The following is a 27,360-nucleotide window of genomic DNA, read 5'->3' on the forward strand; positions in this document are numbered from 1 at the left end:
ATGTTTGGTCCTTTATGCCTAGGTTTGAATCTCACAGTGTAAAAAAAATTAATTTTCTCAGTGTATAAAAGGAAAAACAAATGTGTCAAGTCATTACATGTATGCCCCCAGTACATGTCATGAAACCTAACTCACCTAACAGTTACCTTCCAATTTCCAATAAATATTTTCAGACTACATCAATAGACACCCCTGAAACTAATGCCAAGTGTCAGACTAACCTTCTAATTGCAATTATTTAATTCTTCACTGCTTGGCACTGCTGCTCTCTGCTTACCATCATGCAAATGCATTGCTTGGGTATGCATACTCCCAGTAAATGCAATAACTGGAATTGGTGGGAAAGCATCAGTCTCCATTGCTCTAGGTGTGCTGGCATACATGGCTGGTGTTAGTGGGGAGGTTGCCAGGTTTAGGGCACAAAGATGAAGTGTCCAGGATATTTACTGGACTCCTGGTAAAGCACCACAACCAAAGGCTTCTGCAGGGGGACTATTCTGGCTCCCACTACAAGTCTGAGGCATGGAATAGTCTGTATCCAGTGCCACTGGTATCATGCACACTGGACAGCAATGTAGGCATCATTTTAATGACCCACAGAGGAGAAAAAGGGATACTTTCATCTGTTGTTTGGAGGAATTTAGGACTGTGAACATCCCACAGCTGTGTTAGTATTAACTAAAGAGAGGACGTGTAAGACTTAGAAAACGTAATATAGGCGAGACTGGTATGCATAATGGTCTTCTGTTCTTTCCCCAGCTGTCAGGGATTGTGAGTTCAATGATCAGGCCCATGAAGTTTGACTAAGAGACTGAGGGAAGCAAGAGGTATGTATGCAGCAGAAGAGAGGTGTTATTGTGGCATTACAAGTTAAAGATAGTTTTTTTGGTATTTTATAGTTGTATCAAATTGAGCATGCATATCCCAACTGTAAATGCAAGGATGTGTGCATTAGTATGCAGCACAAACCACTTGTAAGAGTCCAATATTAGACTTTAGTGAGAGGTTGTGGGTTCAAATACCACAATTCACAACTATACAATACGGTTATTTCTTCAATAATATTTACATTAAATTAAAAACTCTATATCAGTGGCACAAATGCCCTGCTGTAAACTGTAATCTGTATAACTGGAACATTCATATGAGCAATATATACACAATTCAAAGATTACTTGCAGCAATCTGTAGTATAGTGTGCATCTGCTAGGAGGTATACTTCAATGCAAAATGTAAGATAAAAGAGTTATATAATTGTATTAATGCATTATATGTCACATATGATGGTGCTAATTGTATATCTTTTTCTCTCACCCTGTCCTTTATCTCTTTTTTATTTTCTTTATTTTTATTTTTAAAAATATATATTTTTAAAATTTTACTTTTTTTACTTTTGTGTTGCTAAAATGTGTCCATGCCATCCATGAGTACTCCATCACTAAATGTTCCAACAGCACAGTGAGACAGGCCAGCCCCTCAGCCTGCCCCATCTCCACTACTGATGCCCTGCACATCTGGAAGCCAACCTGGCAGCACTGCCTCTGCTGCCCCTGCACTAACTGTGCTATCAGGTATTCCTGCCCCAGAGGCTGGTCAGGTGGTACCCCCAAGAGCAGTGGCAGAGGTGGTGAATCATCTGCAGTGAGTTTCTAGGGATGGTGCGTAGGGTCATGCACCAAACCACTGGTGCAAACCTATGCCTGACAGAGAAGCTGCTCTCCATCATGTCCCATAGGAGGAGGAGGAGACCTCAAGCACTCTAGCCACCAACAGAATAAGGTAACAGTGATGACAATCCAGTGGGCGAGGACTCACTTCTCACGGTCTCCAAGCTTGACGGGCATGGGTCTGGGTTGTTTCCTCCCTCACTCCAATCATGGTGTCCCCAAACATGTGTCCACCACAATCCCTGTTTCTTGTCTTGTTTGTCTTGTATGTTTGCAATTGCTTCCTCACCTACCAAACTTACCTGACCCAGACATATCTAAGTCCCTTCCCCAACATTCCTCTCTCTCTCTCTCTCTCTCTCAAATAAAAAATAAATGGGCAAATGTCCCACAAAAAATAATCGACCCATACATAGTTCTCCATTTCACACACATCTTCTTGACACACTTGATTCAGTCCAATTGGCCATACAACATGATTGTGTTGTGGTCACCCCTCTTTCTGGAGGTGACAGTCCAAATTAATATTTTGCACATATTTTCAGTTTACATTGTTAAAGAAATGGATTGATATGGTTCTTTCCTCCCTCCCTCCTGCACATTCCTGCACTGCTTTCCCTTTGCTCTTCCTCCTGCTTGCTCCCCATGTCATCCCTTTCCTATCTACCCCATTTTAACACCTTTAATTTGGTCAAAAAACAGAATCACACACAACACACATAAGTATCAGAAAAAGCAATGGATCCCTTCACTTTTTGCACCCCATGTTTGTGCAGAGGTGTGCATCTTGCACCAATGTGCAGTGATGGTGAGTGGAGGCAAAATGCTGTGGTTATCTATGCGCAATGCCACAACCCCTCTGCTCTATGTCAACACACAGTAGGACATGTACCATAAAGAATGGATGTCATTGCATTATCAATGTTTATTTAAAAGTATTTAAAAGTATTATATACACCTGGATTTTAACCCAGTATCATCTGGGGTCAAAAAGAAATGTGTCAATGCATTTATACCTACTGCCACAGAGGCAATTAAGCAGCAGGTGTGTTTCATAGACTCAGTACTAACTCTCAAGACTTTAACAATGTGGTTGGCATTTGCGCATGGTTTAACTACACGCAAACAGGAATAGTATTGGAAATGTGAAACTTGCATGTGCAAACACTTTGCCAACCATCGTGCAAACCCGCTGCTTGCCGCACTATGGAAAAGTACATTTTATTATGTATTACTGCTGTTTACTGTACTTTTCCTGTCTGTGACATGAAATTACATGTGGAAACATAACAAACTGAAGGCCTTAGCTAACAATATGTCACATAGAGCTGTTTACTGAATTTCCTGTTTGCACTTATTTTTAAAATTGTTTTTTTCTCAAAACTTGCATTTTATCTGTCTGTTATAACTTGTTGATGAAAAAAAAAAAAAATCTTGCTTTTTCCCACTTTTTGAGATTTAAAAAGTTCAGTTACAGGCTTGCTGTTCTTGAACTGTTTGTAAGTTTCTTGGAGGCCATTTTTGTTGATCAGTGGCAGAAAACATTGAGCAGCCTGCCTGCCTTATTGGACATTTTGGGTCAATTCCAAACTCCTTCATCTTCCTCTAAAACCTGAGAAGAAAGGAGCCACTTTTTATTTGTTTTCTGCATAGCCTATTTTGAGCATTTTCTGGCTTGTTAAACTTGATTTCTGCATTAGTAACTGTATTTAGAGCACAACCTGGAGCTGTTTACTGAATTTCCTGTTTGCACTTATTTGGTCATTTACTGCACTGTTATAACTTGTTGATACTTAAAAATCTTGCTTTTTCCACTTTTCTGTGAGCAGCCTGTGACTTGAAACTGTAGTTTTATTGGCCATTTTGGGTCAATTCCAAACTCCTTCATCTTCCTCTCTTAAAACTCTTTGTACATTTAAACTATTCCTGGCTCCACTAAGTCTTCTCAATTTAAACACCATATTCTCCTTATACTCTCCCTGTCCTCTATTGGTCCATCTTAAAGCATGTCCAAAGGTCAGTCAATGGTTTCTTTGAGGCAATGTTACAACTGTCTCATGTACTCCAAACCAGGAGGAGAAGGTAACGCTGAATAACACACTTGATACTCTTGTATAGGGTGCTCTATTGTCAGACACACTGCAGCTCTACTCAGTTGCATACAGCCTACTTCGAGGTGACATACAAAGCTATGTCAAATCCAGAGACATGGAGGCAGAGCACAGGGATTACTCACTATTAGACAGAGGCACAATGAACACCTATACAGCCATGTGTTGGCCTTCTCAGAAGCACTGTAACCCTGGTGTCTTGGTACTTTTTCCATACATATATCACCTACACTACAGAAATTAATAACAAATGTGTGACATGCATTGCACATCAATCTAGTAACACGCAGAACAAGAACTACTGACCCATAAGCCTAAAAAACCTTATCTGCAAGGCTAGAGAAGGAATCAGCATGGATCTTATCCACAGGGATATAGGTGACCTTCAACACACTTCACCTGACCCATGCTGGTTTTGTAAAGGGTAGGTGTTCCTTGTTAAACCTAGTGGACTTCTTTGATACTGACCCCAAAAACCTGGATGAGGGATAACAGGACATACCAGCTATGATGAGTTATTCAAGGCCTTTGACATTATCTCCATTTATTCCCCATTTATGTATTATAGAAAAAAATCTCCCATCTGGGAATTAACCCATACATTACTAGATGGATAGCCAACTAGCTCACTGACAGAACACACACTGTCAAAGTTGGGGACTGCACCTCCACCACTAGACCACTTACCAGGGGAATACCACAAGGATCTGTGCTGGGCCCTCAACTATTTGGAAACTATTCCTCTGAAGCCCAAGCAAAGGTAGATAGCCTCTGGTTTACCAAGTCTGCAGATGACTTAACTTGATGCAGTCATCTATAGTCTCCCAAGGATAGTAACAAATTACAGAAAGGGCTGACACAGACAAATGATTAATGCCAAACTCATGGACTGAACCTTAAAGAAAACAATGTCTCATTGTCCCCTTTGGCAATGAAGTACTCCTGCCAGTTATGATATACATAGCATCCCTCTAAGCTCAAACACAGTGTTATGAGATTTGGGAACACATGTTGATAGCAATCTGCATTTCAATCATTGTGTGTCCACAGTGGTAAGACACAGGTTCTACATTGTGCACCTCATAAATAAGGCCATCTCATCCAAGACCCATTATGTCATAGCTTTGCTGTACTCTCCTCTTATCAGACCACCAATTGAGTACAATGATCCCATCTGGCTGTACCTCACCAGACACCTGCAGCAACTGGAGAAAACACAGAGGTTTGTGACTGGAAGAAATCCAGGGCCCCCAAAAAAGACAGACATGGAAAGACAAAGACCTGCCAGTGTACTCAGTATCATGCAGGCTAGGTGACCTATGCCTGGCCTACAGAGCAGTCTCATTCCCTGCCTTACTGGAAATGCTGGATATTTCTAAATCAAAGAGGACAATAATAACTTGCTCCAGGGATCTCAACCTAGCCTGTGACATAAACAGAACATGCTGGGGAGACCAATATCTGCCAGTGATTAACACTCTTCTGTAATAGGCTCCTACTGTGTGTGAAGCAGTGCTCCAGAATGCCCTATTCAAGCACAACTTTGACAACTGGATGGGTGATTATAAATTCACCCCTGGGGTGGCACCTATGTCCCTCATGGACAAGGCCAGTCAGTGTTCCTCACAAAATTGCTCTAACAATGACCATCTAACCATGCTCAATAAGGGTACTTATGTTTTTACCCATTTAGGTTTGTAACCACCCTAGGTCCATTAGGCTACTAACCTCCTATGAACCTATGCTAGCCTTCCAACATCTTCTCTCCAACATGGCCCGCTGATGTCATCCACAATAAGTTGACCTTCAGTCTTGTAAATGTCAGACTTGTGCCATGGCACTTGTATAAAGTTCTGAGTTTTTTAGTCTGTGTACTTAGGTAGTGGTTCTGTTCTCATTGCAGTCAAGTGTGTGTGTGTGTGTGTGTGTGTGTGTGTGTGTGTGTGTGTGTGTTTAGACAGAAGAAAAGAAGGTTCTATCTTACAGTTACTGGTGGAATGCTATGGATTGACAGTGTTTTGATACTTGCACATGCCTACACATCCATTTCATGCAGGCCTCCCAACATCTTCTCTCCAACATGGCCTGCTGATGTTATCCACTATAAGTTGAAGTGCAGTTTTGTAGGAGTCAGACTTATGCTGTGGTGCTTGTGTAAAGTACTGAGTTCTGTAGTCTGTGTACTTAGTTAGGGATTATATTCTCACTGCAGTCATCTGTGTGTGTGTGTGTGTGTGTGTGTGTGTGTGTGCGCATATTTGTGCTCTTTGTTGACATTACAGAGACTATTTTAAACCAGCATGTGGGACACTGTTATTACCATATTCTTCTCAACAGACACTGCTGATGTCATCAGCTGTAAAGTGTTGTCCAAAACTCTCCAAGTCAGTCTTGAGCTGTAGCCTTTGCCGTAAATACAGTGGTTTGTAGTTTGTGTACTTAGATAGTTGACTGCAGTGAGAATAGAACCCCTACCTGTCTGTGTGTGTGTGTGTGTGTGTGTGTGTGTGTGTGTGTGTGTGTGTGTGTGTACTTTTGCTTGACATTACAGAGAGCCTTTACACCAGCATGTGGGACACTGGTACTGCCATATTCTCTTCAACAGACACTGCTGCTGTCATCAGTTATAAAGTGTTGTCTGAGACACTCCAAGTCAGACTTGATCTGTGGTGCTTGTCTTACATACAGAGGTCTATAGTCTGTGTACTTAGATAGGGAGAGGCTGTATTCTCAATGCAGTCAACTGTGTGTGAGTGTGTGTGTGTGTGTGTGTGTGTGTGTGTGCATGTGCACTCTTGCTGGACATTACAGAGAGCCTTTTACAACAGCATGTGGGACACTGTTATTACTGTATTCTCCTCAACAGACACTACTGATGTAATCAGCAATATCTAATTTCTGGATATGCACTATTTCCACCAGGGCAGGGTCAGAGACTGGCTTGGAGGCCAGGCAGAAGTCACCTCATTCTATACAATACAGATCACAGGGACATACATTGCAGTCTATCCACATACATCATGGCATGGTTTATAGGCCCTGTGTTTTCTTGATGAGAAAGCCCTGTGGTCTCTCCAACTGCTGCATGTGTCTGGTGAGGTACATGCAAAAGAGACCATTATACTCTATTAGTGTTCTGATGAGGTTCAAGTACAGTGCTGTCATGCAATTCTACAATCTGAATATGATAGTGTGGCTTATGATGTGCACAGCATAGGCTTTCAATACCAGTGTAGACACTTGGTGGTCAAAGTTCATATTGCTATCTACATGTGTCCCCAGTGTTTGCATCACTGGGTTTCAGCATAACAGGACTGTTGTCAATGTTGTAATTAGCATGTAATTCTGTTTTTCGGAAGGACAACATCAAGACACATTTCTGCATTTATCTGTCGATCGTGTGGCTCTTTCACCAATCATTTGTCTGTGTTAGCTCCTCCTGTCGTATGTCATTATTGGTGGACTTGATTGCACCGAATATGCAAGAATCAGCAAACATGGTAAGCCAAAGGCCATATACTTTAGCTTGAACTGTCAAGAATAGAGTCCAAACAGTAAAAGGCCAATCACAGATCCCTGGGGTACGCCACTGGTGACAGCTCTACTGACACAGGTTATTTCACCAGCTTTCATAGTATATGTTCTGGTGGTGAGCCAACTGGTTACCCATATAGTGATATAAGAGTTAATCCCTAGATGGGAGAGTTTCTCAATGATACCTGCATGGGGGATTGTGTCACAACCCTAGACCAGATCATGATAGACAGTATGCACTGTTTTACCTTCATGCAGGCCTATCACACAGAATCAATGGGCTGTGACATCATCACAGATTGCCTAAGGCATGACTCAGCACATACACCTTTCTGATATAGTTGGATACACATTTCAACATACCCTCCACATGGGCTATGTTCCCATAAAAGGGTGTACATCAACATGCATCCATGTGAGTTCGGGAGGACAGCACCTGATGCATGCATGTATAGACACATTGTGACTATCCTCCACTGTGAAGTATACCAATATGTCATCATGGACCTTTTCTAAATGGACACTAGTAATATCCCGGCTGTGTGCAACAGAGCTGTGTAAGCTGTTAATGCTACATCGTCTGTTACATCTGATAGATGTCCTCAAAGAGGTCATCAAGGGCATGCATGATGACAACACAATCATCTTGTGGAACTTGACCAGGTCAAGACATGTGACACAAATCTACACTGAGATATTCAATCAACACTGTCAGATATAGCCATAAACAGCTATATCACCAAGTGGGTAAGACCAGTTTATCACATATGTGGCATCTCACTATGTTAAAATGTGTGAAGTGACCTATATCTCAGGTCCAGTGATCAGGTCTGTACATCAGAGATGTTCGCTAGGCCCTTTCCTGTCCATTATTTAAGTGATGGACATCACAGATGACATACATGTCCAAACAGCTGCTTGACAGACTACAGACCATGGGCAAGCATTGACTCCAACTGTGATATTAGTATAATACAGACAGTATCAACAAATACCAAAGATTGCTGCCACAGCCATGACAACACATGCAATGACAAGAAAACATGGGGGATTTCTTAAGTCATGAAAACAAACACACAACACAAGTATAATGTGGACATCATGACCTATAATCAGACCAATAGGTATGTGAACTGTGCCCTGGGGGTAGATGGTAAGTGGACCATCCACCAGCATGCTGCCACAGTACTGACTACTCCACTGTACATAACACAAGTACTAAGGACGTAAAGGACATCTACATCAGAGGCCATAATACCTCCATATTCCCCAGCCTTCATCACACCAATAACTGAGTACAATGCACCCTTCTTCATGTACCTACCTACACATCTTCCGCTGATGTGTAACTGAAGTGTACCACCTTTGGCACAGTGAGCTGTTACACAGATTATTGGCAATACCTAGGTATTCTTTTTGTGGCATAAACATAACTGTCTGATGGTGCCAAACACCACTCAAGTTGTTACACCAGATGCATGTGTGCTACCTGTTCTGGTGATGCACACACTACATACATAGGTGTTTGACAACATTAGTGGCATGGATATTATTTGTGACAGTGTGAATTGTGACATATATATCTGCCATTCCACCAGTCAACTAGCCTGTATTGCTCATAATGTCACATACAGTTATAGCAGTGTCCCTCCTAACACCTCCAGCAGATGTTACAATACTAGGACAGTGTGCATGATTACCTTATAGAGTGTGTACATTATCATAATAGCTGTACAAGTGTGTTTGTGCAGAATCATCTCTGATAACTCTAAATCACATGTGATGAGGTGGCATTACTCTGATATTGTCCATGATTGTGGTTGGTTCTTTTAACGTTGCCCATGAGCTTTTGCCTGTGTCCAACTTGGAGACCCCTGCTGAGATTACACTAATATTTAGGCATATCAGTTTGCACAGCTTCACAATATGCACTCTACCCCAGTTGTGTTAGATCCCTCACAGAAGTCCTCTGCATTATTCATATAAGGATGCTTATCTCACATAGACATTATCTCCATTGCAATATCACCTTGTGTAAGAGTGACTTAATATACATTTTCACTGTGCAGTCCCTACTGTACCATATAGATATGTGGTTGGTGTTGATGCTACAACCATCTTCCATTGAAATGCCCTCATCTGCTGTACATTAGGTTGTTTCACCTGTCCTCTTTCCCTGTGTGCATTCCTACAATACATCTGTGTGTCCCTATTCAATAAACACAGTTCCCTTGAGTATTTATTTTACATGGCAGTCCATGTACCATTATAGATCATTTATACAGTTTCAGTACAGAATTACAGGAATGGGATATCACAATACTCTGCTCTATGGATATACTGTCCTGTACTGTGTTTGGACCATATACATATCATACCTCTCCACTGTCCAGATTTGCACAAAATATCCAGATGTGTTCCTTATCAAATTTGTGTCTTTCTGCCATATCACTGGGATGATCTCAGGACTGATGTGACTCAATATTAGATACATTTAAGTTTCATACTTCAAATCCTTCAGAACATGTATCTTAACACAAACCCCTGGTTATTCTAGTACATTTCTATAGGGCAAAAATGTCAAATGTCTCTATTTCTGGGTCATTGTCCCCCAATTATGTTGACTTTTGTCCAGATGTCTTGCACTAAGAGATTGAGTGCTATCTGTGAAGCCTTGCGGATCACTGTGGCATTCAGTGCAAAACTGCAGATCGTCAGTGCTCTGATTTCACCAGGAATGCTATCCATGTTCACTTATACAGTTTCCTGGTGAAAGCTCTCCTAAACACAGTGCTTGGAATTAATATACATTGCACACTGCTGCGCACCGCTCATCACCGCATACACATGTAAACTCCATGTAGGCTTTGTGCGAAGCCTACACAAAGTTTACTGAATCCTGGACATCATCTCTAATGGAATATGGTCAGTTATTAATGTAAACTGCTTATGACATGTATAGCTATATCTACATCTCCTTGTATACATTTCTCTATCTAAATTTGTCTGTTCATAAGCGAGGAAGCTAAAGGCTGTAAAACAGCAATTTGAAAATTCTGTTAATGGGATGGCTAGCAAAACAAATTATTTACCAGGTTGATGTGAGACTAAGTGCCTTTGTGGTTTCTGTATTGAAAATATATAAGCCAAACAACTGAATGAACAGTAACAGAGAAGAGTCAAAAGAGAACTACTCTGTAACTTGTGATGTACAGACCTGTGAGCTGTTCCTGCACTTACATCTTTGCATGTGATGTGTTGTGAAAATTCTGTCAGACTATTTTATATTATAGCATTTGTTTTAATTTAGAAAGATAGGAAATAATAGTTGGAGGCAGATGTTTTTCTTTTTGTTGCTATGCATTTGCTCAGAGATTATTCTGGGTTTTTTCTGCACAAATTCATTTTTCTGCTTATATTTAGCTGTTATATGTACTGATTAACTCATTGCTTCATAAGTAAAATATCTGTGCATATTTACTTCTAAAAAGCTTGTGGCTGCCATCAGTTTACTTATTATTGCTAAATGTGACAAACTGCTTGCAGCCATCTATAATTGGCCAGACTGCTCTGATACTCATTACTGGTTGTACTTATTACTATTTGGCTTATTAACAAGACTGAAACAGTATCCAAGAGTTCCTCAGTCAGGTAACCTGGGCTGGTGAGAGTTTATTATGCTAGGCCAAGACAAGGCACTCTAGTGCAGATGAATATTATTAGCCCTCAGTGTGTATGAGAATGTAACAGTTAATTCAAAGCATAGTTAGTGTGGGCAGTGAAACCCAGTAAAAGTAGTCACAATGGGATCTGAGGCACTGGGTGAAAGACTCTGCTTAGTAGGTGTTCAGTAGGAAGCCTACTCTTGGTGAGGATTCTGTAGGTTCATACCCAGGGCAACAACACATATCTCTTGCATACTCAAGGCCAAGCTACACTCTGTGATTTGTTAACAATTTATATATGTGCATTTTTTATACTTTATTCTGTTTAGAGACCATACCTTTAGTGGCCATAAAATTTGACATTTTAGATAATGGTAATTTATTTGTGGGCAGTGGAGTAGAAACAAGGACCACAGCCCATACCCACTGGACATCACAGTGGTATCACAATGGTTGGCAGTGATGGGATTCAATCCCCCTGTCTGTTACTGACTTGACCTGGGACTTTTACAATGGTGACAGCTGTGGGATCCAAATACCCATCCATCTGTCTGTCACCGATGGACTTTCAGTTCAATCATCAATCCCCTCACTCCACAACATAGTCTTTCTCAAGGAGAACACTTTCAAAATGCCTTTCTTCCGAAGGTTAGTCACGTATTTTAGTGCACCACATTTCCTCCTTGCCTTTCAAACAATCTATAATGATCAGATGCACCTTTCTATAGTAAGTGTGATCTTTTTATTACAGTTTAGTCAATATTCCTAAAGTTCTGGGCCACTAGTGACACTTCAAAGTTCCATGTTTAGGCACAGTGGAATAATTCGAAGTTCCATGTTTATGCTCAATAGAATCATTTATCTTCTACATCTCATGGAACAGTGCACTCAGAAACCTTCATAATCTTGATATATAAAGGCAGCATACAGACTTAAAATTCTTTACCAAAGCAGCACTCTTACTGTCACGTTTCCCCAAAAATATTAATACTGTGCCTGGCAGAAATGTCAAGTGCACCACTCTTTCACTTACTTCCCCTAATGCTGTATAATTACTGTAGAAACACTTTACTTATTGGTTCAGTTATTATAGTACCAGTGCTAGTATTTATCTTATTGGATGTTTTGATTTTCTCCCATCACTTGTTAGGGATCCTATTGTGCACTTATAACTGTTACTCTCTTTTGCACATTTAATTATAATTATCAGATGGCTTCTATAAGACATATCTGCAAACTGCCATTAACTTGACTAATCAAGTTATTTGGTCAATATGGAAGTTCAGTTCACTTTTGCCCATCTGTTCTCAGCCTTCTAAGCATCTGATATTACTGCACAGTGCAAAAACTGCTCCATTCTCACCAACAATAATCTAATTCTAGATTAACATTATAAGATTTGAGAGGGGTGTAAATATGTTCACCAAATCATCTTGTTGGTGGGGGTCACTCCTCCACCCACACCTTTCAACAAATGTATCAAACCTTCATGTGCTGAGGTTCTTATGAAATAACTCCCCAAGTCTCCAAGAATCAGAAAAAGAAAGCCTCATTGAAAAACAAATAGCAAATCAGTTTTTTGCCTGTTGCCACTGACTCCAAGCTCCCCAGTGACTCATCCTGGTCACTATATTTCTTGGTTCTCTGAACCCTGGTGTCTACTCAGTCTTAACCTCATCAGGAAGGTCTTCCTATTGAGAGAAGTCACACAAGGCATCCAGAACCAAGTATGGGTCAACACAGGGTGCCAGGCAACAGTTTCCAAGAGTGGAATAGGGATTAAGCAGGGAGCCATCCTACTGCAGCCTACAGGGATTTTTGTAAAACCCTAATTCCCTTCTCCTCAGCACCTCAGTCTGCTAATGTTATCAGTGCATTAGAGCTGGTTGCAAAGAGGAATGTCCTTAAGCATATGCTCCTATTCCCAGCCCAGAGGGTGGTCACACTTTCTCTATCCTTCCACTTACCAACCCAGTGACCAGCTCTGAGCTCCACCCTCGGCCAGGGCTCACAGAAATTTCCAGCATGCTCCCTCCCCCAGGACAGGCATGCCCATCCTCTCTCTCTCTCACCTCAAGTAATCAAGCTGCTAACTGAACTTAGGTTACATGTACTGTAGTCCGGGCTTTATCCCACTTACACCCCCAGCAAGAATAACTAATAACATCACCACCTCTCCCTCATGTATAACACATAAAAAGTCACACATTTCAGGGAGTTGCAGAGCTGCAGGTTACAGACCTTACACTTCCATTACATTGCACAAAAAATGGCTATGTTCTAATAATTGATAAATCCATCATTACACATGTGGATTCTGCATTTACCAGGCTGGAAAAGAATAGGATGACAGCTGTCTTTCTGGGACCAGGATCTGTAATGTTAAGGGGTTCTTGAGTTCCTTAAACCAGGTAAATATGACTAACCTGGTAGTGGCCCATGTCAATTTAAATGACTTGGGGTACTCAACTCAAAGTGACATTCAGAGAGACATGATGCAACCTGAAACATATTTGTCTAATGCAGTTAAGGCTCTGGTCCTAAATGGACTTTTATCTTCCCCCAGAATGACACCCTGCTTCAAGGAAAAGATAAATGGCTTTATCAATTGGCTAAATAACTGGTGTCGTGGGGGGGGGGGGGGACCACCATGTGTCATTTTGGGATGAGGTGATTGATGGGCCTACTTGCTTCACATGGCATGGTCTGCATCTTTTGTACCATGGCTGCTACATACTGGTCAAAGCCTCTGTTGCCACCATGGTACCTTTTTTTAGGTAAAGATAGTCTACTGACCTGCAAACAGACCTAGAAAATCCACAGAAATACCAAAAGCTGACCATGTTAAGGTTGCTGTAGTGAATGCCACAAGTCCTAATAAAAGTTATCGCATCTTGAGGCACTCCCACTTCTTAAACACATTTATAACTGCATATAGATTCAGTGGTTATCTATATCTCTAGATTATACTCATGTCTACTAAAGAGCTTAGACCAAGTATAATGGGAAATTCAAAAATAAATCACTATACTAACAAGCTTCAATAAAAAATACTAAATGTCCATAGCATTTTGCAACATACTCTGTAGTGAAAATTTTGTCCAAATAATTAGCAAAAACACCATCAACAAAGTCAGAGCTAAACATGTATTGAAAATAAAAGCTGATACTAAATATAACCGCAAAACCTTCTTTAACTACATTAGAAAACTAATAATCTACTACCCAACAATGCTCTGCACTACTCCATAATGACAGTACCCATTCCAGTCTTAAGGCTATAGTGAACATACTAGCAGATGTATTTAATGGCTAACTTCACATCAGCCATTGTTACTGAAGTTCCCCTGATTCCTGAGTCCCTGCCCTCTCCTGTGATCACCACAGAGTAAGTCTTGGTTGCCATCTCCAAGGCCAAAGTACCACATTATTGGGCTTTAACACTGTAGCTGAATGCCTAATAAACTGTGTCAAAAACATGCCCTGTCTAGGCCTATCTTAAACTTTTTTTTTACTTAGTCCTCTTCATAGGCTAGGTTATTGAAGTTGGAAAATGGTCATTGTGATGTGTTTACATACTGGTGGATTTACCACAGACACATAAGCTTAAGAATCCTAATATATAGTCAATGGAATGCATCAAATTAGACTTCTTAAATACCATCATCTAAACCTTTTTGCCCTGGATACATATCAATAAGGCTTTGTCAAGTTTAGGTCATGTGGCCATGCCTACTAAATTTAGTTAACTTCTTTGAAAAGGTCAAAGAGCAGTGGATGGAGACTACGCACTCCACACAGCATACCCAGATCTGTCCTGTGCCTTTGAGACTATCACCAGTGTTGGCACTGTAAATAAGCTGAAAGAGCTAAACAATACCCAGACAAAATGTCTGTCTGTCAGAACACACACAGTTACAGTAGTAGGAGTCACCTCAGAAAACAAAAAAGTAACTACTGGTTGAGGTGTATCTTGGGACTCCGTGCTGTGACCCCTTCATGTTTGGTAATTAGTTCTTCAGTCTTCAGCTTACAAATCCAGACCTTTGGCTAAGTTGGTGTTGTAGGCCACTCGACATGTCATATTGTGATGCCACAGAAAAAACTAAGCCTGATATATGTACCTCTCAACCTATTAGTGCAAGAAATCCGGACAAAGCCTAAAATAATGGGGACAAAGGCCCAAAAATAGGGACAGGTTTTAAATATTGCTTTTATAAACTTAGAAAGTTGTTAGAATAACACAATATGTGTTTGCATGCATTTTCTGAAGGATATGATCTCTGAAACTCAAATATATTGCATTATTTAGTGGCTTCAGTCCACAGTGATTTGCCAGAAAACTATAGATTTTACAAGGAACAGACCAAAAATATGAGGCAAAAATCTAGAGACCTGAGAGGTATGCTCACACATCCCTGGTGTGAAGGTAATGACAGCATACTAAATGCAAAAAAAGTGCAGTACCATCACATTTGGCAAATGCAACTTTTCTGATGCATACAGTATAGGCTAAAACCCTCTCTAGATGATTCAGTTATTAGAGATCATTGCACTTTTGTGAACAACTCCTTGTCTTCTGATCATCAAGTCATAATAGTGCTGAGGAAATCCTTTTGTACAGTCCAACTTCTATCTAAAAATATCTCATCTCTGCCTAAAGAACTTATCATTCTTCAGTACAAAGACTTCATCAGGACAATTACAGAATGAAACACCCCTTTTAGTATGCATCTAAATACTTCATGCAACTAGAAAGACCTCAGAAGCTCCTCACAAAAAGAAAAAAAAATACAAGTCTGAACATCTTAAACTACCAAGACAGACTCAAAACTCTACACCTGTACTCGGGTGACTCCTGCATGGTGACCTGTGTCTGCCCTTTCATATCATGAAGGACATTACTTTACCCAATCTCCTTCACATCCACAAAAATGAACTGCTCCTCAAAGACCTGTGCAAAGGATCCAAATCTCCAACAAACAAAATAGAACCCACTGCTTGAATAGAATAATTTCAGAATGTTTACTGCATCTCTGGAATAAATTATTGGTACATATTAGACAGAGACACAGCCATACTACATTTAGGAAGAATTATGACAACTAAGTTTCCAGAAACTCTCCCCAAGCCAAAACCTGTTTGCCATCATGGAATCAGGAAGTCTCCTTCAAGGGCGTGTGCTGTCTAGGTATAAATGGTTCATACTCTGCCTTGGATTCTCTGTGATAGTATGGCGACAAGGTAGGAACCAGCTAGTTATGGGACATGAATTAACTGCAGGATGTATGGTGCTCGCACAGACACACACACACACACACACACACACACACACACACACACACACACACACACACACACACACACGCATTCATACATCTGAACTGTTGCTGCTAAACTGTCCCTATGTTTTGTGATGTGGAAAGTAGCTGAAGACCTGAGAAAATATCCATGTAAACACGTGAAGAACATGCAAACTCTACAGAGAAAACATCACAGCTGTAAATGAAATGGGAGGGGTGGGCTAAGAGCTTTGAGGCATAAATCTTAAGTGCTTTACTGCTATACTGACAATTTTTTTTTTGTGTCTCTGCTTTTTCCTGGTAAGAGGTCGCCACAGCGGAACTCCGGTCCGCTAATGATTGGCAGTAGACTTTTACAAAACATCGAGGTGCCAGCTCGATGCCCAACTTTCAATGAAGGCACGCCCATTTACACACACATGTCTTTCGAACGCTACCCAACCGTGGGGAGGACATGCAGACTCCACACAGAAGGCACTCCCAAGCCAAGCCGAGAATCGAACGGGAGAACCTCTTGCTGTGAGTTAACAACGCTACCGCCGTACCACCACGGCAGAATATTAACTGTAAATGAGCCCTTGACAGTGCATCCCAACATTCAACTGCCCTTTTCCCTCTGACTTTGAATTCTGACTGATCTTCAACATCTCTTTATCCTGGTGGGTGGCCATTAATTCCCCCACCTCACTTATTTTCCAGAATTATGTGCATCTCAAATACATGATTTACACTTGCTAACATTGCTGATACAGATGCCACTGAAAGAGTCATTAATATAGCCCATCTAGGGCACCACCTCATCATCTACACCCCCTTGCAGAGTACATGCAATTTGTCCAATCTTTGCAGTTACTTAATCAGGTAAGTGGGCTGGTCACAAAATCCTTTTTCAGCCATGAACCAAGCCATCTGGCAAAAACAAGCAACTAACGAATAAATACTGTTTTCTAAATACAGAAAACATATACTATGGAAATAGTGCATCCAGTATTATCTCTTCTACTTAAATTGAGTATATATGTAAAAACAAATGTTATACAAACAGTAAGTTATATTGCAAACAAATGTTGTGTTAATACATACACTTTGCAGCTTACAGGTTAAGGCAGATCTCACATAAAGCAAAACAATGGAGCTTTCGGCTAAAAGGCTGGTGTACCATATAACAACATCACAACTCAGCAAACTAATTATTCTAGAGCAATGCAGAAGATGCCGTTTAGAAAAGGAAATCAGTAAATTCAAAAGCCATTCTAGTTCGTGGGCACTGATAAATGGGAAAACTGGGGCACGAATGGTTAGGCTTAAAAAGGCTCTAGAGCTGTTAGCCTAGTTAACCTCCTATGATCCTATATTCCTATAAATCAATCAATCAATCAATTAAAATCAGAACTGTCTATAGAGTTTCATTGAAATGTAAAACTGATTCAGTAAAGAGAAAATGTACATTTCAGTCTAAGTGTACACATTTAACAAATGCATATATTGTTAGCTAGAGATACACTGAACTATTGAAAAAAAGTTAATTCCAAAAGCAAATTAGTACTTAACATATGAATAAATATGATATGCATATTTATGAAAATTACCATCTTTCAAAAGAAGAAAAAAAAAGGACACCTATGAGTTGCAATTAACACCAGGAAAGGTTATCACACCCTTAGCTGCATTGTGCTGATACGGTCTCAGATTAATTACTAATTACCTGGTGAATGTGCTGCCCCTGGCACTGAGGCTCACTTAAGTCAGAAGATGTAAGTCTGCCTTGTAGCTGAAGAATCATCTGTAAATTATAGCCTTGGGATAAAAGAGAAGGTGAAGAGGCGCCCCAGATAGCAGGCAAACAATTTGTGAAAAAGAATTAGGTAACCTTATTTGAATACCTCCTTTTAAAAAGTCTTTTGTTAAGCAATATAATGCATACACTATTTTTCTGCTTAAATAAAATGGAACAAACTGTCTGTACAGCAGTAAACCATCAGTTATACTTTCTTTTGTTAATCAGGTAGGCCCATAAGGAACAATTTTTCCATTGTTAATCAGGTAAGCCAATAAGGAACAAATGCATTTTACAATGACAACTCAGAGTATGGTAATGTGATTTTGCTCAGACTTGTAGTGCAAGTGGAGGGTAGGAAAAAACCCAAGCTCAGATAGTAAAGCTCATTAGAAGTTCACTGCAGTACTGAAAGATTTCTCATGCATACCTCTCAACGTCAGAGTATGAAATCTGGACAAAGCCTAACAAAATGCCCAGAAAAAGGTACAGATTTGTGTCACCATGCATTTTCTGAAACATATGAAGCATGAAACACAAATGTATGTCATTACTTAGTGACTTCAACTGTAAGTGATTTTAGGAAAAAAGCACACATTTTATGAGGAACAGACCAAAAATCTGAAGCAAATATTTGGACATTCTATGAAAATCTGGACTATTGAGAGGTATGTTCCCATGTTAACGTCTTTATTGTAAGTTATCTTTTTTTCCGCATACAACACTAAAATATACTGCTGACAGATATATGCCTCGTGTTATAAAACTGCATTTGCAAAAGTCAAAGTATAGCTGCACAACAGCTAAAGCACTCTTAGGAGACAGTACCTGCAAAAGACTAAAGTGTTTATTTTGAAAAGATCACATTACATTTTTGTTGACAATGATGTTTTAGAAATTTTTCCAACTTCGTTTTTTTTTCCAGTTTGTCCATTATTCCTTTGTTTGGTGTGTATGTATGTGTTATTATGCACATGTTAAACCTGACTTCATTTATAACAGCATCATCATGTGTTCTACCCTATACCTACCAGTTTGACAGAGCTGTTACCAAACATTAGAAAAACTACCTACATTTTGTTTCCTGTGGCCGCACAGGTACAACTATATAATACAATGCTCCCACATTCAAAGACCTGATTTTTTTTTTTTTGCTATACTTCATACAAAACAAAGTGCACTTTTCTTGTGGGTCATAGTTCTCATTATACATTCACATTACAGGATCTGTACCTGAATGCTGGATGAATAATTCATCTTGAAATTCAAGGAGAAATCAAAATAATTTTGCTGACTAAAGATTGACATGTAATGCAAGTCACCATTTGAGTAGAAAGTCATATCTGAGTTCCAGTTACACCTCAAATCATTCAGCATGAAAGTTCTTGGATTATGTTATAAATTTATCAGAAGTGCTATTGTATAAGTCAGTTCAGTCTCCCTCTGTTCAACAGCTCTATCACAGACTTTCTTCAAGATTTCACAATTTATCCACAGCCCCATCTTAGTGATAATTAGATTACCAGTAACCGAGGCAAGCTGGAGTCTATATGCTTCCTTCCCTTACTCACCATGTATTCCTATCATATGTTCCAGAATTAAAACCCGCTCAGCTAATATCTTCAGGGCTTCTCGCAATTGCTGCACACCTTCTCCCTGTTAAGAAAAACAGACAAAAAAACCCCGATTATTTATGAAAAATATTTTCATGACTCTCAGGCTAAATGTGAATGTGTTGAGCTTATACGTTTCTTTAACTTTTCCAGGTCTATATGAAAGTTAATAGTATATCATTAAATAGTTGTACCTGCATAGCCACAGGAAACAAAATGTAGATATTTTTGTCAGTATCTTTGTCATCAGATTGCTACCTTCAATGGTTAAAACAACTGGAAACAGATTGCCTTTACTGTAGCAGCATCTAGTATCTTGCATTAAATGTCTGAGAATTAAGGATTTTGTAATTAGTCAAGCAATTGTAAACCCTGCTCAACGATCAAAAAGAAGACAAAACCAACTGCTACACAAGAAGGAGCCAGGGATCTGCACACCAAATTCGAAAATCCGTAAAAAATGTCCAAACCAAGTAAGTAAACTTGTACTCGACGTTTATTTCAATTGTAAACCCTGGTTAGCAGAGTAATACATACACCCAGCATATGAACAGTGTGCTGTGTTATGGAGTCCCAGGTGTTAGAAGCCATGCTTAGAGTTTAAAGCTAACCAGACATTTGCAGTAGATTTAATAAAAAAAAAAAAATACCTGCAGTTGATACTGTACATACTTCAAAGGCAGGCTAAGTCTTGCTTTGCAGTATGTAAGCTATTTATTTAGTGGCATTTGGTTGCCAAGAAAGTCCAACTGAAACATGCAAGACCCCTTATCAGTGGAGGCCTAGGGAGAAGAGCGCCAATAACATACTTCGTGAAAGGAACACAAACAAAGATTATAGCTGGCACTTTGTGAGTACAAACAATATTTGAAGTATAGTGATTACAGATTTAATATGGACTAGAAGGTAATTTATGTATATATCTGTAGTATCAATAGCTGCAGCAGTACACTCAGCTGAAGATAAATACTTCCATTGTGAACAGGGTTGTTGTTGTGTCTTTCGGCTTTTCCCGGTTAGGGGTCGCCACAGTGGAACTCCGGTCCGCTAATGATTGGTAGTTGATTTTTACGTGCTGAGTTACCAGCCCTGATGCACAGCCTTCAACGAAGGCATGCCCATTCACACATGTCACCACGCAGCAGACGCTCTAGCTGAGAATCGAACCGGACAGCGTCTTACTGTGAGGCGACAACGCTACCGCAGCACCACCACCGCGGGTAAAGAAGGCAACCTAAAGTAATATTGTATCAGCAGTTGCAGCAATATTCTCAAAAGAAATATTAAGTGAGAAAAGTAAATTTACAACACAAAAGTTGGCATAAAGTGGTCAGATAAGGAGAGGACAAATTAAATAATATCAGCATATGTACTTGTTTGGATTGGATGAAAAAGTGCATAAAATGTAATGAGAATTCTACTATAACAAGGTTGGCAAGCAACAGGGCATAAGAAAAGATTGGGTTAAAAAGCTGGATAGGTATTACAGTGGAATTACAAATGTGATTAAACTAGAAGTGATTTAATACAGACTAGGTGTGTGTGTGTGTGTGTGTGGGGGGCAGCACGTGACAAATAGTTATCAAAGAAGAAAAGGTACAAACGTGGGGTACAGCAGGGAAGGAGTAGTTAGATTAAGCCAGTTGTGGAAGAGTGAGAACAAGTGTGCAAAAAAAGGGAGATTGAGCGTATGGGGGTTACTCGGATTGTTTTGAAGCAGGGAAGTAGTTGCAGTTGTTATAGTCAGAATAATTGGGTATAGGGTTAGATTGGAGTGATTTGACAAAGTTTAGGATACATTTAACTGATGCCCAGAAAATCTTTGGGTCTGTTCATTGGTATTGTTGCAAGTTTAAATAGATTTTTTAAATCTTTTTAACTAAAGTTTTGACCTGATTTAACAGAGTTCTGTAGCACTGGAAGGCATGAAGTGCCTGGTTCTGATACCAGTGCTTCTCTTTTCCTCATTAACTTTTGTTTTCTGAGTTAACCAAAGTGGGGGACTGGATTTGGTGTGTTTTCTTCTTAGGGGAATTGGACATTTCGAATATATAAGAAAATTGTGTTAAAGGTTTCTGTTCTTTCATCTAGGGAGATATGTTTTTGGTGATACCACTTTACTTGTTTAACTATACCTCTGAAAGACTTCATGCTGAAATTAGTCAAGTTGCGGACTGTATTATATCAAGAAACATATGAGTTCTTATCATAATTTCTAATATTGTAAGTGGACTGGTCTTCACTAAGGTCATCAGGAAGTATGCTACACTGCAACATTTTTTTTTAGGAGGGACAAAGACAGAAAAGGAAATAACATATACAAGGAAAGCTGGTGGTGGAATTGTGAAGTCCAGAAAAGTTATCAAAGGAAAGGAGGAGTGCAGGAAAAAGTGGGGGATACAATAGATGGACTGGGCTTAAAGGGAATACTGGTTGGATAAAGAGGCTAAGAGAGCAAATGGAATAGCAAAGAACAAGGCATCAGAGGTGCTCTACCAGCTTCAAGAAAGTCACTCAGCAGATGGCACAAAAAAAATACAAAAAAAAGCACTCAGGCTGCAAAGCAAAGACAGAAAGATAAAGGAGACAGTCAGCAGACACCGTTCATAACGGATGCCAGCCACAAACTGCTCACCAGTCAACACAGCATCAAAAGCAGATGGAAGGAGTACCCTAGAAGAAGTAATAACAGCACTAAGAAAAATGAAGTCAGGGAAAGGAGCTGGCTCAGATGAAGTCACAGAAGATATAATCAAGATGCTGAGTGGGTTAGGTGAGAACTGCCTTTTGGTATTGGGTAAGACAGATACCTATTATTAAGGAAGTGTGCTGGGAAGGTGGAAAATAACTCAGGAGAAACAGAGTGACTACTGTGAGAGCTTGTGGTAAAATGAGTCAAAGTAGCTTATGTGGTATGAGGAAGAGTATGCCAATATAAGTAGCAGAGGTGTAATTGTCAATAGAATGAGCATTCTTGAAAGGTTAGAAACTGTAAAGGACTAAAATGGGTCAGGAATAATTTTATCAACCATAGGAGAAGTAATGGAGAATAATTAATAAAGAATTGATGGAATTTATCTGGGAGGGGAGGAGGGCAAGAATTAAGTGGGGTAAGTTGATACTTCCAAAAGGACAAGGTGATTTGGGATTACCTGATTTTAAAGGGATATTTTAGTGTTACACATTTAAGGCTCGTATACATAACAGAAGCAGAAGGTTATAATTAAAAATGGAAACAGATAATGATACATAGGGGAAAGTTCAAGGAAGAGAGAGAGAGTTCAAGGAAGAGAGAGAGAGAGTTCAAGGAAGAGAGAGAGAGAGAGAGTTCAAGGAAGAGAGAGAGAGAGAGACAGAGAGAGAGATAATGGATGCAGATATTAAAGAGAATAACCATGCAGAATATTATATTCATAAAGTAGCAGAAAGTATTCTAAAAACTAAGCCAATGCAAGAACTGAGAAAGGAGATTTTGCTAATGGGGATGACTGTAAATAGGGGTACAGAAAGTAGGCAAGAGGGGGCTGGAATTTAACAGAGCAAACTGGCAAAGGAACCAAGGTATTGGAGAAAATAACTAGAGAGGGAAAAGTAACAGAATGGGATTAGTCCAAGAAGACATTTGGACGACAGGCTAAAGACTGCATTCCCTGTTATCATAGTACAGGCAGAGAGAAATGGATAGAAGAATCTTAAGTGAAAGACCTGTTCTGGCAGGTTTTTAGTTGAGTCTAGAACAGACGTGCTAGAACACTGATAAACCAATCACAGTTACTTCATTAAATGAAAAAACATTCAATCAGTTATGAATGTGTATACAAATTTAAAGAAGAACCATATATACATAAACGTTTTTTTTTTAAATATATTTTAGTGTATGTGTTTATATAAAAAAGATGTCTTTTTGTAAAAACTGATAAGCTAAAATTAATAATACAATCTGTCATTTAAAAGACATTTTACATTTAATGTGCTACTGAGCCCAGGAGCTTGATCAGCTTTAAAAAAAAAACTTGCCATTTTAGCTCTTTAATTTCAAGGGCATTATTATATTTAGTAACATAAGATGACACAACAATATAGTCCAACACAAAAAAATATACATTTCTTAAAATCCAAACACTCCATTGCATGCTTGACCAAAACATTATTATTATTATTATTAAAGCTACTCTAAATGCCATGTATGATTCATGCAAAACAGTGTGGGAGCTGACAATATGCTTGTTCATAAGCAGTAATACTCGTATTTAGAGAAACAGCATATTTGTGTTGTCTCTGTGTTCTCTAAAACAGGTTAAATTACTCCAATACACATGAAAGTGCAGTCAACAGGAGACTTGTTATGCTTTACAATGTTTCACAGGTCACATTCTACAACAGCATAAAATCTCTGCTGCAGAGTACAGCAAGAACACAAACATAGAAACTGCTGCAGCCAATGGCAGCAAATGTATCACAGCATTCCATATGCCTTTCGAGTCAGGTCATGACTTTGTAATGAAATCATGTAAGTTTTCTCATCACACTGAGGTACTTTTCTCCACTCAGCTATTTTCTAACCTTCGTGTCTTTGTGAGGATTGTGATGGCAATAAGTTGAGAAAGACAAATCAGACTTCCTTAGTCCCATCAACAGTTTGCAACTAATCCTATGAGATACTGAGGTTTTCCTAGTAAGTTGATAAACATATTTCTTCTGTATGGTCTCTCTGCCTACTGCAAGGCCCATTAACCCAGTGGGTTCTGGCTCATATACTTCTTTTGGAAGGTATCCAGGGAGCATCCTAACTACTCAATCCTCCTCAGCTGAATCCTGAAGCAGTGCCTGTACTTCAAGGCCCTTTCATATTACCGAGCTCTTCAATCAATCATGGAAACTGAGCCCATGACCATGTAAAGGGATCTCATTTCTGGTCTTGTAACCTCCATCTCATGCTTTCAGGTAATACTTGAAGCTCAAAGACCATATGTGAGGATGAAGACATAAATTGACTTGCAAAATGAGAGTGTCTTCATAGGTATAGACTAAATATGAAGTCCACAAGACCACTGATAAGCCTAGCTACCTAAAGCCAAGAGTAATTAGATGAGTTAGGCTCCCCAATTGAGAAGTGTTATGCTACATACCCCAGGGGTGACTTTGTTATTGCCCGTTTGATCATCTAGAATAGTTCTGAATTTGGACTATGTTATAATGTTTTGTATTGCTTAATGTATAGTGGGAGCTTATTCCTTAAATCAGGGATTCATTGGATTAGGAATATATTTCATCAGACTGTTCTGTACATATGTCAGTGAAGAGTTATTTATTTATTGTTAGTTAACTGGGTGAGTAGACTGGTACAGGATCCTTTTTCAGCCACTTCCTGGGCCATATGGCAGAGACAACAAATTTTACATAGATACAAAGATTAAAGCAAGTAACTGTATTGCATGTTTTGCCTATGCGGTTGTATTGTACTGATGTTTATCCAAAATTGATCCTACTGTGCAAGCATAAAACAGCTCCTTTCTTTGCTCTGTACTTAAATTACTTTGAGCTGAATGTATGTATTGTACTAACCGTTTGAATGTAACATGCACTGTTGTATTATATGTTTATGTTTATCCTATGCTAATTTACTGTATCATCATACAACAGCATCTTATTTTGTTTGATACTTTTATTAACTTGTGCCTATTGCATATACTGTACTAGCCCTTGTGAAGCTTTTCTCCCTGGGCCTCTGCTCAAAATGGGTTTCATGCCCAGTCGGACTCTCCTGGTAAACAAATGTAAAATAAATAAATAAATAACAAAATAGCTCTCTCCACAGTATAAAAATACAGCTACTAATAAGAGGAAAAAAAACTGCTGTCAAGTCATAGCAATTAGAACAAAAATGTTACATCGGTACAAAAACGTGAATTTATTAAGCCCTTTCATTCATTTTATTATAAAACGTCTCTTACATTTACAATAAAAATTTAAATAAGATGTTAAACACAACAGAGAGAAACAATCTGAGGCCAGGTAACCATGGTGCTATTTGTTTTGCATAAGGGTAGAAGATCTCAAAGGGTGAGGATTTTCATGGATTAAAAGGCTGGGCACAGATCACCACAAAAGAGCTTGTGTGAGACAGAACACAGTGAGAGGGCTTATAGCAGAATAACTTAGTGAGTTTAAATAAACAGTTTTCTTCTTTAAAATTCTTTGATGGTTTTCTAGATGGGCAAGATACTTAGAGAGGTATATACTGAAGGGGTGTTGTATTCTGTGAAGAGTCAGATGATGGAGGTATAGACAAGGATCATGACTTCTTTACTACTGGATTTTGTGTCTTTGGAAATTAGCTGAGCTAGGCGGAAACATTTTCTGACTATGACTTATTCATGATGGTCAAAACAGAGTTCATTGTTTTCATTTGGACTTCAGGCTAGGCACTGACTTCCCTATCAGTGTCTAATATCGGAGTATATGCAAAGAGAAAGGGACAGAGGAATCCTAAGTGGAAGACCTGCTCTTGTAGAGTTTTTAGCTGAATCTAGAAAAGCTGTTGCTGTTAAAGTGATAATTAGTAGGTCATATAAAATATTGCACGGCAACTATAGGAATCAATCAGAAGAGGCTATAACAGATTGGAAAGAGAGACTGGATAAGCAATTCACAAGGAAACAATGGGAGAACATATGTAAGACTCAAGTATGCAAAGGTCTAAAAGATTTAGACTTTTTGTTGAAAGAGTTTGCATAGGTATTTTTATACCCCAAACAGAGTCCAAAGAATTTTCCTCAGGTAGATGGCAAATATTGGAGGTGTGATGGGGAAGAAAGCGATAACATATGTTTTGGGAGTATAATGAGTTGGCAGACTTCAAAATTCCCCTACAGAGTACTCTGTCAGAAATATTAGGTGAGCAAATGGATGTAACCAATGAAATGATTTTTTAAGCTGGGATACAAGATCTGAATTGCCTAGATGTAGTAAGGGTTTGCTAAGTTTACTGCTGGCAGCTGCAAACAAACAACTGCTTGAAAATGGAAATCAAAGTCTAAACCAACTGCATTTGAAATATTGAATATTGTAACAGAGATAAAATAAACTGAATTGGGAATCTTTGGAAAAGGGTATGAGCCAATTACATTGGAAAAATGGAAATTGTGGGAGGAGTACATGCAGAGTAATGTTTTGTACGAGGAGTGAGATTTAAGGGAAGGCAGAAATTGAGCAATTTATGTAACACTGGATTGATGACACTTATACAAAAAAAGTGATGCACAATGTCTGCAACTAGGACCACGTTAATGTGTTTTTATTTTTTATATAAATGCATGTTTGCCTATGTTTTAAGAGCTACTTCGATACTGGTGTTAAAAAAATATAGAGTTCATTGTTAGTGAAGGCACCCAGATCTTTAATGACTAAGATGAGTTTAACAGGGGTAGGGTGTCTTAAAATATGGCATAAATTGAGGAATTCTTCCTTACTGAATAACATTTCTCAACAGGTTTTAGCATTAAGCTTAAACCCACTGTCCTACAAGTCATCTCTCACTTCACTAGCTCAGTCAAATTCAAGATCTGCAGTGTTGCTTCCAAAGCACCCTTCTGCTGCTCAAGCTTCCCCTCATTCCTCACTGAGGAGCAAACTCTCAAGACATTTAAACTTCTCTACTTGGGGAAGCTGCTCTGCACCCTCCTCCCAT

The 27,360-nt window shown here is 39.3% G+C and overlaps 1 protein-coding gene across 3 annotated transcripts in view; it reads right to left on the minus strand.

Annotated features, from left to right (window-relative positions):
- Positions 1 to 27,360, minus strand: part of COL26A1 (collagen type XXVI alpha 1 chain) — a 2,134,825-nt gene that overhangs the window by 52,746 nt on the left and 2,054,719 nt on the right. For all 3 annotated transcript variants that reach the window (XM_044054034.1, XM_044054035.1, XM_044054032.1), the window contains one exon: positions 19,629 to 19,713. In XM_044054034.1, coding sequence (XP_043909969.1) covers positions 19,629 to 19,713 — 85 coding nt within the window. The remainder of the gene's footprint in view (positions 1 to 19,628; positions 19,714 to 27,360) is intronic.

This window comes from Protopterus annectens, chromosome 13.part0, assembly GCF_019279795.1.
Source record: "Protopterus annectens isolate FY-2018-M chromosome 13.part0, PAN1.0, whole genome shotgun sequence".
Lineage (NCBI taxonomy): Eukaryota > Metazoa > Chordata > Ceratodontiformes > Protopteridae > Protopterus > Protopterus annectens.